This window comes from Myotis yumanensis, unplaced genomic scaffold (genome assembly GCF_028538775.1).
Source record: "Myotis yumanensis isolate MYYU_CA2020_CCGP unplaced genomic scaffold, mMyoYum1.0.hap1 SCAF_18, whole genome shotgun sequence".
NCBI classification, from domain to species: Eukaryota; Metazoa; Chordata; class Mammalia; order Chiroptera; family Vespertilionidae; genus Myotis; species Myotis yumanensis.
Window position 1 is genome coordinate 28,531,788 of NW_027223769.1, and position 11,292 is coordinate 28,543,079.

General features: G+C 40.5%; 1 protein-coding gene across 6 annotated transcripts in view; it reads right to left on the reverse strand.

The window, feature by feature from the left end:
- The window catches only part of CBFB (core-binding factor subunit beta), a 54,238-nt gene extending 43,207 nt beyond the window's left edge, over positions 1 to 11,031 (reverse strand). Inside the window, exons 1-3 of one of the 6 annotated variants that reach the window (XM_070398281.1) lie at positions 10,737 to 11,031; positions 10,405 to 10,491; positions 5,198 to 5,314 (exon numbers count right to left, since the gene is read on the reverse strand). In XM_070398281.1, coding sequence (XP_070254382.1) covers positions 5,198 to 5,314; positions 10,405 to 10,491; positions 10,737 to 10,814 — 282 coding nt within the window. In that variant the 5' untranslated portion in view covers positions 10,815 to 11,031. The remainder of the gene's footprint in view (positions 1 to 5,197; positions 5,315 to 10,404; positions 10,492 to 10,736) is intronic. The other 5 variants (XM_070398279.1, XM_070398277.1, XM_070398276.1 and 2 more) reach the window with 5 other exon arrangements.
- Positions 11,032 to 11,292: the final 261 nt, after the last annotated feature.

An 11,292-nucleotide genomic window follows, 5' to 3' on the forward strand; every position in this document is an offset into this window, starting at 1 on the left:
CAGGGTACAAAAGTTCCAACTATATTTGATAGACAAATTATAAAATTGTGATCTGATTTGATTGAACACAAAGTACCTATTTATAGTCAATTATTCATTAATAAACCTTCTTTATTAAAGACCCTTGCTTTGAAAATATTCAATAAATAAAAGAAGTGATTTTGCTGAACCTATTTTCTTAGACCATGAAGCCATATTTCGAATGAGAGAGAATATGTAGCTTCTGTTTCCTATTAGCATTCAAATTTTTTCTGAATTCACCGTACCTAAGTGAATACTGTAGTAGCCAGTCTTCAAGATGGCCCCAATGATCCCAGCCTCCTGGTATTCACACCCAAGTATGAGAATAAATCTCCTGCCTTGCTGCTGAATGTGAGCTAGAGTGTGTGGGCTACACTTAGTGACTCGCTTCTAATGAACAGAGTAAGACACAAATGATGGAACAGGTCATAAAAAGCAGAGTGACTTCATTTTCTTCCCTCTGTACAGAGCAGAACACGTGACTACAAACTGAAGCCACCTACTAAAAGTCACGAGTTGAGCTTGGAAGTGGCTGCTTTAGCTCTTGTCAAGTTTTCAGAGACTGCACAGCCCCAGCCCTGATCCAGAGCCATCCAGCCAAGCCACTCCTAGATTCCTGTAAAAGGGCATGGGGAAACTTTTGGGAATGACTGAAACATTATCTTGATTGTGGGTGGTTTTCACATGGGTGTGTACATTTGTTAAAACTCAAAGTATACACTTAAAATGGGTGCATTTTATTGTATGTAAACTATACTTCAGTAGAGTTGATTCTTTTTAAAAGGCCACTGAATTCTTCAGCTAAGCAGACAAAGGGTTACTTACTAAAAAGCAGTGCCATGACTTAAGGGTAGTTGGTGAGAAAAGATAAGTTGCAATAACAATCTACCACCACAAACTCACGTCCTAAACTGCTCCTCAAAATTGTTCCACCCACAGCCTTTCCCATCTCAAATGACAGCAATCCCATACTCCCAGTTGCTCTAGCCAAAAATATTGGAGCCTTTCTTGACTCTCACACTCCACATTCAACCCAGAAGCAAACACTGTTGGCTCTATCTCATAGTACATGTATACTAGGACAACTTCTCACCACCTCCACTGCTACCACCATAATAGTCAAACTGGTCTCCCTGCTTCACTCTTGTCCCCTGTAGCCTATTGTTAACCCAGCAGCTAGAGTGATCCTTTCAAAATCTATGGCAGATCATGTATTTCACCTGCTCAAAAACCTGAAACATCCCTCCATTTCACTCAAAGTCCACCTCATTACAATGGCCACCGTGGTTACACAAACTGGCTTCTTATCTCCCAGATCTTATCTCCTACTATTCTCCTTGCTCAGTCTACTCCAGTTACTGGGGCCTGCTTGCTGTCTATCCAACACACAGTGCATGCTTCCACGCTAAAGCCTTACAATGGAGGTCTTCTCTGTCTAGAACACCTTTCCCCATACCCAAATGGCTCATCATTTCCTAACCACCTTCAGATCTTTGCTCAAATATGATCTTCTTTACCCAGACCATCTTATTGATTAACTGCAAACACACCTGCTCATCCTTATTTTACTCTACTTTTTCTTTTTTTCCCAGAGCACTTACCACTTTGCAACATAATATATAATTTATTTATTACGTATATTGTCTACTCCTCCACTCCTGCCATAAAACAACCTCCAGGGTAGAATCTTTTTGTTGTTGTTGTTTACTGATGTATCACAAGTACCTAGGAAGTGCTCAGTACATATAATAGGTGTTCAACAAATACTTTCTGAATGAACTCTTTGTAACTGTGTCAGGTATTAGGCTAAGCACTTTATATTCACTATTTCAATCACTAGGGCAATCCTAGAAAGTATGCATTAACCTCATTTTACAATAAAACCATAGATTAAATAATTTGCCCAAAGTTACATAGTAGCAAATGAAACCAGGACTTAATTCTGCCTAATTCTAAAGCCTTATTAACCACTAGTTTTCTCAAAGCTGGGTATGAATGGGAAGAAAACTAAGCTGCTTCAGGAAGTAACCTGGTAGAGAGTATGTGGAAGACATTGATTTGTGATCCAATATAAGGAGCAGAGGTAAATAATTAACATTTGCGGAAGTTTTCTTCAGTTTTTCCTTGCTTCTAGTCCTAGCCATGTTGAGATAGAAATAGAAGCTAATAGTTACCAGAAAGAGACCATAAAAAAAGAGGAAGAGACCATAAAAAAAGAGGAAGAGCCCTAGCTGGTTTGGCACAGTGGACAGAGCATCGGCGTGAGGACTGAGGGGTCCCAGGTTTGGTTCTGGTCAGGGGCACATGCCCAGGCTGTGGGCTCGGTCACCAGGGGGGGGCATGCAGGAAGCAGGCGGTCGATGATTCCCTCTCATCATTGATTTTTCTATCTCCCTCTCTGAAATCAATAAAAAATATATTAAAAAAAAAAAAGGAGGCAGAGAAAAAGACCCATGAACTCCACAGATGAAAAAACATTGGTCAGTACTTTTTTTCCAAATTCTCTGGCATACTTTATCCCAGTAGTATGGTGTAATATGAACAGTTGTTTTCTTGTTTGCTTTAAAATGCTTTTTTTCCTGTAGATTCTACTAGTGTAGAACAGGTGTTGGCAAAATTATATTTGAGAAATAAATGACCTACACATAAACATCTACAGATTTAAATCTAAAGAAACTGATTTTTTTTGCCAGTGTTATCATTCTTGGAACACAGCCACACTCATCTGTTTACACATTGTCTATGGCCTCTTTCACACTCTAACAGTAGAAATAAGTAGTTGCAACCAAGAGCACAATGACAATATTTTGTATCTGGCCCTTTACAGAAAAAAACTTCTAAAACAAACATTAATGAAATGCAAGTTTCCTGATATCTTACATTGTTTTTATCACTTTTCCTGATATATTTGAAAACATATCCTCTAAATACTAGAATATGCCGTTAAAACAATTTTGGTACTGTTGGTCATATAACTAAAAACATCTCAATGGCTTAAGTCCAAAAATAACATGGTCTTCAATCGAGTAAACATATGTCATTAAATTAATTCAAGCAAATATACTTCCTAGTAGAGTTAACACCATTTAATAGTTATTAAACACTGGAAGACTTCAGTAACACTGGGATGTCAATTTTTAAAGATGTATTTTTATTGATTTCAGAGAGGAAGGGAGAGGGAGATAGAAATAGAAACATCAATGATGAAAGAGAATCATTGACTGGCTGCCTCCTGCACGCCCCCTACTGGGGACTGAGCTTGCAACCCAGCATGTGCCCTGACTGGGAATTAAATTGTGACCTCCTGGTTCCTAGGTCTATGCTCAACCACTGAGTGACACCAGCCAAGTGAGGTATCAATTTAAAAAAAAAAAAAAAATTTTATTGATTTTTTACAGAGAGGAAGGGAGAGAGAGAGTTAGAAACATCGATGAGAGAGAAACATCGATCAGCTGCCTCCTGCACATCTCCCACTGGGGATGTGCCCGCAACCCAGGTACATGCCCTTGACCGGAATCGAACCTGGGACCTTTCAGTCCGCAGGCCGATGCTCTATCCACTGAGCCAAACCGGTTTCGGCGAGATTATCAATTTTGAAGTTAAAATAGTTTAGCGTTAAAAGTTGAAAGGAAAGGATTTATTTCTGGTCTATGTCTGCTGTATCTGAGCTACCATGTTCAACACACTTTAAGGAAGCATTTTGAACAAGGAAAACAATAATTTCTTCAATTTAGTCATACATACATGTACCAAATAGCCCCCCCCCCCAAAAAAGCAAAAATCATATAATGGCTTCAAAACTTCTGCCCTTGCCCCTAGCCAATTTTGCTCAGTGGATAGAGCTTCGGCCTTCGGACTAAAAGGTTCCAGTTTGATTCTGGTCATGACCATGTACCTTGGTTGCAAGCTCAATCCTCAGCCCCCAACCAATCGACGTGTCTCTCTCACATCAATATTTTTTTCTCTCTCTCTATCCCCCCCCCCCCCGCCCCCATTCCCTTCCACTCTCTCTAAAAATTAATGGAAAAACTATCCTAGGATGAGGATTTTAAAAAAAAAAGGACCAAATAGTAGATCTGGAACATTTTCATTTAATCTTTCAAACATAAAAGCTAACACATAGGAAAGCAAATTACTTATTACTAATTTTTTACATTCTGTACCTATTTTCCCCCCTCCCTTCCCAAAGATTAGTTTATCACTGACAAAAGATCAAACCTTATTTCATAAAATTAAAGAAAACAAAGAAGTCTTCATTGTATATATAGAAGATAAGAAATCCTTTCCCTACCTAATACATTCTAATACAAAATTTTTTTAAGTTCCTCAAAGGAATATTGAGATATTTCTTATGTTTTACAATAAAGTGATAGGTTATGCTATTCATGACAGAAAATTAATTTAGCAAGTTGATAAAAACAGGTATGGAAACACTGCAAAGGAAACAGGAGAAAAGTTAAGTATAAAATAAGGTTAAAATTTTCTTTCTTTAAATATTATATTGAAGTCAACTCCTACATAAAAAGATGAACCAATCCACAATATTCATTAAAATTTCACCAAAACCATAATATACATTAACTTAGTTTTTAAGAGAGCTCTCAGCTTAAATATTTCCACTTATATTTTTTCATCTTCAACATTAAACTTCCAACATAAAAATTTTATGACATCTATTTGTTTTCTCAGAAGCTTTTTCTCAAAACAAAGAAATTATTTCCAAGTTAAAATTTTCATGCTGTTTCTTCAAAATTAAATTATTAACAGAACCAGAAACTACCCAAAAGCTATTTCTAAATATTATTAAATTTAAAGCCTAGCCTACAAAGCCTTTTCTCATTTTTCTCTTAATTTCTTTTTTACGGCACTGTAGTCACAAATATTTTAGTAAAAAAAGAGTATTTCCTGCCAAACATTTAAAGAAATTAAGTTTTTAATGCTCCGTGTAAGAAAGTACACTAAAGGCTAGAACTTTCTAAGGTGAATGTTAATACACATGAAATCAGCAATGGAATGATATAAAAGTTTGAGTGATTTTTTAAAATTATACATCCTTATAATATGAAAACATATCCCTTTATAATCAGAACTATGATCTCTTTATTAATGTAAATCATCAGATAATTTCTAATAAAACAATCCATAGTATTTCAAATTACAAAGAAATGTTTCCTACCTTGCCTGCTTCTCTTTCTAAGTCGACATATTCCCGGCTAGGTGTTTGTCGCTGTTCTCCCTGCCAGCTGGCCGGAAAAAACTGGAGAGACAGATTGGTTCCTGTGGCCACAAAAGCCTTTTAGAAAAATCAATACAAACAGGATCAGGAGCAGGACATTACATAAATTATGCAGGCAGTCATTTATTTTTACATCAGTTTCTGTCTTAAGCCAGGCAGCACCAAGAATACTTAAAAGTAAAAAACATGCACTCATCATTTTTCTTAAGTATTAAGTTACAAACATCTGATTCCATTTTGAGGACATTTGCCATTGGCTGCTTAAATATAAAATCAAGCCATGGAAATCAATACTTTCTTTCAGGTCAGTTCTTGCTGACGTTAGGATTGTGCATTGCTAATGTCTAACCAGAAGCCACCATCCCTGAATTTAAAAACTTTTATTTTTAAAGTGTGAAAATCACTGAAGATCTAAACATGTTGAATTCTAAAACATACAATTTAAAGTTGTATAAATGGGATATTTTAATTTTTCTGGATAGCCCTTGCTCTAAAGCCCATGTTAAAAATGCACAGGACTGTCCACTTCTGATAAACCATATATTAGCATGTGCCCTGACAGCACTTCCCATTCTCTCTAAAACCTTGGGTGATTAAAAAACACACACACACACAGCATTTTCTAAAATCTGACTTCAGGATAACTGGATCTGACTATTACAAAAGAGTATTCATCTCATATTTATAAAAGATTAGGATAGCTCAACAGACAGAACAATCTAAATCCATTTCAATGAAGTGTCAGTGTAGTCCCTGAGCAATTTAACTATATTTCCCCCCAAGTACAAAAATGGAACACTGTCCCTTTTCCCCAAGGGAAATTAAGAAGTAAAAAGCATTTTGAAAAAACAACACATTTTTTATCATCTAAATGTAAATTTTCTTTGTTGGAATTTTTTTATTAATTAAAATAGAATGTTTTTGTTTTATTTTACCAATTAAAGTTGTAAAGCATAAAGCTTTCAATCAGAGTCTTCATCTGAAAGGGGTTCACATTCTGGCGATTTGTTCAAAGCCTTTAGCTGATTCAACTATCCTCTAGTTCTCCTGATGATTAACAGCTTAGATTTTTTTAGAGGTAAAAACTATACTTCCTATTTTTATTACTGGTACCGTTAGGTACAATTGTCAACCTAACTGCTAAATTTCTACAGTTTTGATAGCATTTCCCTAATCAACTGGGATACCCTTTCTTATGAACAGACACTAAACAAACGTCATTACAATAGTAACTTAAAAAAATCTTATCCCACTATTAGCTAAGTTTAAAAAACAATCAAGTGAAATTAAATAGTTTAAATTAAAAGTAGACTGCTAGCTATGTCCTTAGGCAAGTTACTTAACTCTACCTCAGTTTCCTCACAAATTAATATTTGTAAAGTGCTTAGAACAGATCAAGTAAATGATATATAAGTAACTGCTAAATAAAAGAAATAATTTTGAGCTAACTTTTTCCACCCTCAGATAATTAAATTCTCAGAGCACAGTGGTAGCAAATAAGAGATTCAGCCCATGAAATGAAGCCTTGTATCAAAATCTCCCAGGCAAGTTTCTTCAGTATTCACCTAGTAACAAATCCTTCCACCCACTGTACCCCAAATCAGCTCTATGCTCAGTAAAAACAGTCTACAGATCTTATTACCTCACCTCCTGTCTGAACACCAACCTCAGAAGAGATTTCCTGCTTCCTCACTTCATGCCCATTATCTCATCAAGATCCCTCTCTCTGAGATAGAAGTGATAAAAAAAAACAGATCATTCTAGAATAACATTTCCCAAATTTATTTGACCACAGAACTCTTTAATGGAATACCTATACATACATGAGCTCAGAAAATTACCTTCGAAAACATAAAAATGCTACACCCGCATCCCTGTCTATATGTAAGATTTCCAGATTGCCCCGACTATATTTTATGGTTTCATAGATTATACAACAGCACACATTGTGCCAATCCAACATAGTTTTTATCCTTCCATTTTCAGGATTAAAAATATATGGTTTTGTCCTGGCCAGGTAGCTCAGTTAGTTAGAGCATTGTTCTGACACTCCAAGGTTGTCAGTTCAATCTCCAGTAAGGGCATATACCCAATGAATGCATAAATAAGTGGAACAACAAATCAATCTCTCCCCACCCCATCTCTTTCTCTCTTGAATCAATAAAATAAAATTTTAAAAATATACACATGACTTTTACTGTTCTCCCAGTAGAGTCACCATACCTATCATAAGTATTTTTTTCTTTTATTAATCAGTAGTGTTGAAGACATCTCCAACACTTTTACTACAGTAAGAACTTACCGGGGGAATAAATCAGTTTACCAAATAGAATAGATTCTATCCCTCACCCATGATCACTTTTATTCATGCTACCATAAAATCTGGGTAAGTTTTATAGTTAAGAAGAGATGAGCGCCAAACCGGTTTGGCTCAGTGGATAGAGCATCGGCCTGCGGACTGAAGGGTCTCAGGTTCGATTCCGGTCAAGGGCATGTACATTGGTTGCGGGCACATCCCCAGTGGGAGGTGTGCAGGAGGCAGCTGGTCAATGTTTCTCTCTCATCGATGTTTCTAACTCTCTATCCCTCTCCCTTCCTCTCTATAAGAAATCAATAAAAAATATAAAAAAAAAAAAAAAAAGAAGAGATGAGCATCACAGAGCTTAGGTTGGGAATAATTGTGGGAAATATGTATATTTTTTACAGTATATAACTGCTGTCAAAATAGAGGCCAAAGAATGCCTTTTCCATATCTATTTTCCATAACCAAAGAGGTAAAAGCTACTGCCTGTTCATAAGTCAAAAGACAAATTTTAGGCATTACAAACCTCTAAACTGAATTAATCAAGTACCTATGATGCAAAAGGCATTGTGCAAAGTAACTGCATAGAGGGGAGTATATTAATGAATATCCACAGAATTAATGTGGTCTCCACCCTCTAGGAGATAAGAATACCATACTGTAATTTACACGTGAAGAGCATTGAATTAAAGGGGGGAAACTATGCCAAAACCGGTTTGGCTCAGTGGACAGAGCGTCGGCCTGCGGACTGAAAGGTCCCAGGTTCGATTCCGGTCAAGGGCATGTACCTGGGTTGCAGGCACATCCCCAGTAGGAGATGTGCAGGAGGCAGCTGGTCGATGTTTCTCTCTCATCGATGTTTCTAACTCTCTATCTCTCTCCCTTCCTCTCTGCAAAAAATCAATAAAATATATTAAAAAAAAAAAAAAAAAGAACTTTTAAAAAAAATAATAATAAAAAAAATAAAAAAATAAAAAAAAAATAAAGGGGGGAAACTAGAGAGGGTAATGTGAAATTCCTTACCAAATATAAATAGTTACATTATTCAACAAATTAAGACACATATGCCATCTTAAGAGCAAATCTTTCAATGTACCTTCAACTTTTAATACTTGTCAGATATTAAGAACTTATTAAAATTTGTAGGATGAAATATTTGGGAGAGGAAGAACTAGAACATCTGCCTGACTTATCCCTGGAAAGTCTATGACAAATACAAGCCACCTATAAAATATTACAGCAACATTATAGTACAGTAATTCAGATACACTGCGGGTTAAACTATATTCCCAGTTCATAATTACATGCAGTAAAGTTCTGATATGACAGAAAAATTGTTAATAGCTATTCTTCATTTGGTTTCCAAAAAACCCCCAGCTTTACAATAGTCCTGACAATAGTCTGTATCTCATCTTTTATATCAATTACCTCCAGGAAATCCACTGGTTAGGTATACCATCACCTTTTGCAAAAGGAAACACATGCAAAGGATGATACAATTACTGGACTGAGTAATAAATGATTCTTTTACCACTCAATAACAAAACCAAAAAATATTTGTCTTACACATTATAGTCATATGATTACAACTACTCAAGAAATTTGGCAGTGGACTAAAAGCAGGAGCTTTTCTTTCATAACATGCAATAATCACCAACTGTTCTAGAGCTCCTGGTAAATTTAGCCAGTATCTTCTCATTTTCTGTAATATGATTCTAAAAAACCTTCATTTTAAATATGGAAGTAACCTTTAAAAATAAATTTGGTCTTGTTGGAGAAAACTTAATGTATACAAATTATGTATCAATAAAAATAAGTAGATGCTCTATAAAGGAGGTGGGAGAAGTAAATGTACCAATATGTCCTCCCATTGTTAACCCAAACTCAAACTGCACAGTAGCTTCAAGTCTCTTCAAATGCAATGGGCCCAATCCCGGAGTAATTTTTGGCCATTACGTAGTATTTCAACTCTTTTTTTTTTTTTTAAATAATCAACCTTTCCTTTCCTCCCACCCACTCTTTGGCTTCCTCATTCCCCCTTCATTAGCACCTCCACAGGACAAATCAAAAGGAGATAAGGGAAACTAGAACACTTTTTTTTTTCTTTTAACATCAGGTTTGGTGGAGGCAAAGCACCAAATCTACCACCCATAACACGGCCTCAAGATCAACTGTGGTTTTTGAAAATCCAGGCAGCACAAACGGGGTATGCTTTTTAGCTTTGAAAAAAAAAAAAAAAAAAAAAAAGACGATAATGGTTTCTCTCTGATTCTCCTAGGGTTTAACATTCTAAGAAAAAATCGCGGCACGTTCTTTAGGGCATTTTTTTTTTCTCTATAAGGACAATAGATAGATAACTGGCGTAAAGATTTATTATTCTGAGCTATGCTGGGAAGGAGAGAGCTTCACATAGAGACTTACCAACACACTATCTTGCAGGAGCCAGATCCTTGAATGAAGCCCAGTTCTTTTTCCGAATGGGTGTTTCCTGTCTTGGAAACACCGACCCCCTCTCTCGGATCACAGCCTACACCTAACCTGGCCCGGCTCGGTCCGCCTCGGGTTTCCGTGCGCCGACGGCACACCGCCGAGCCGTGTCTGGGAGACAGACCCGCGGCCGAGGGTCCCGGGGCAGCGTCTCCACGCGAGGACGCGCGGCCCGCCGGCAGCTGCTTTCGCATTTTGAATCCCGAGGAGGAAGTGAGACGGCGCCCCGCTCAGTTCCGGGACCCGCCGCGGCGTCCGGAACCGACCTGGGCCGCCGCAGCCCCCGCGCAACAAGTGACCCGCGCGCGCCTCGGGGCCCGGGGGCCCGGCGCCCCCGCCCCCCGCCCCGCCGACTTACGATTTCCGAGCGGCCGTCGCGGCAGGCGTTCTGGAAGCGCGCCTGGCGCTCCTCGTGGGGCCGGTCCCTGAAGCCCGTGTACTTAATCTGCGAGGCAGAGACAGCCCGAAATCAGGAGCCAAATCCGCGGCGCCGCCCGCGCGCCCGCCCGCCCGCCCCGCGCGGCGCCGATAAGGACAAGCAGAGCCTGCGGGCAGACGGCGGCCCGGGCGAGATTGCCCCCTCCGCGGGCGCCGGCGCGGGGCTCCCGGGGGCCGCGCCGCCCAAACTTTTCTCCGCCCGGGCCCACTCGGGGCGCGCCGCGCGGCCTCCGCGCCGTCTGCCCGCCTCACCTCGCATTCGCGGCTCAGCTTCCTGAAGAACTCCTCGTTCTCGAACTTGCTCCTCTGGTCGGGCACGACGCGCGGCATCTTCCCGCCCTGAGACCGCGCCGGCCGGTCGGGCTCCGGGCTCGCGCGGGCACCCGCTGGCCGGCTCCGCGTTGACCGACTGACCGCTAACCCGCGGAGCCCTTTGTTTCAGGCGCCCGCGCGCGTGGGCTCCCGCTCCCGGAGTCTGGGTGCCGCCGCGCGCTCGAGCCCAGCCCACGCCGCCGCCGCCGCCGCCGCCTCAGCCGTTGCCTGCCGCCCGCGCGGACCCAGCACCCGCCGCCCCCGGCCGCCGCCGCCACTTCCTCTCACCGCCCACCTCGCTGGCCCGTCGGCCCCGCCCCCGCCGGTCCCACCCCTCCCCTCGCGCGCCCGCCCGCCCGCCCGCCCCAAACTCCAGCAAACAAAACGTACCATTCACAACTCCGCGGCCCGCGCCGCGCATGCGCCGCCCCCGCTTGCGGGCCGCTGGGCTGCAGGGAACCTGGCTCCTCCCGCCGCGCGGCCCTCTTCCCCCGGC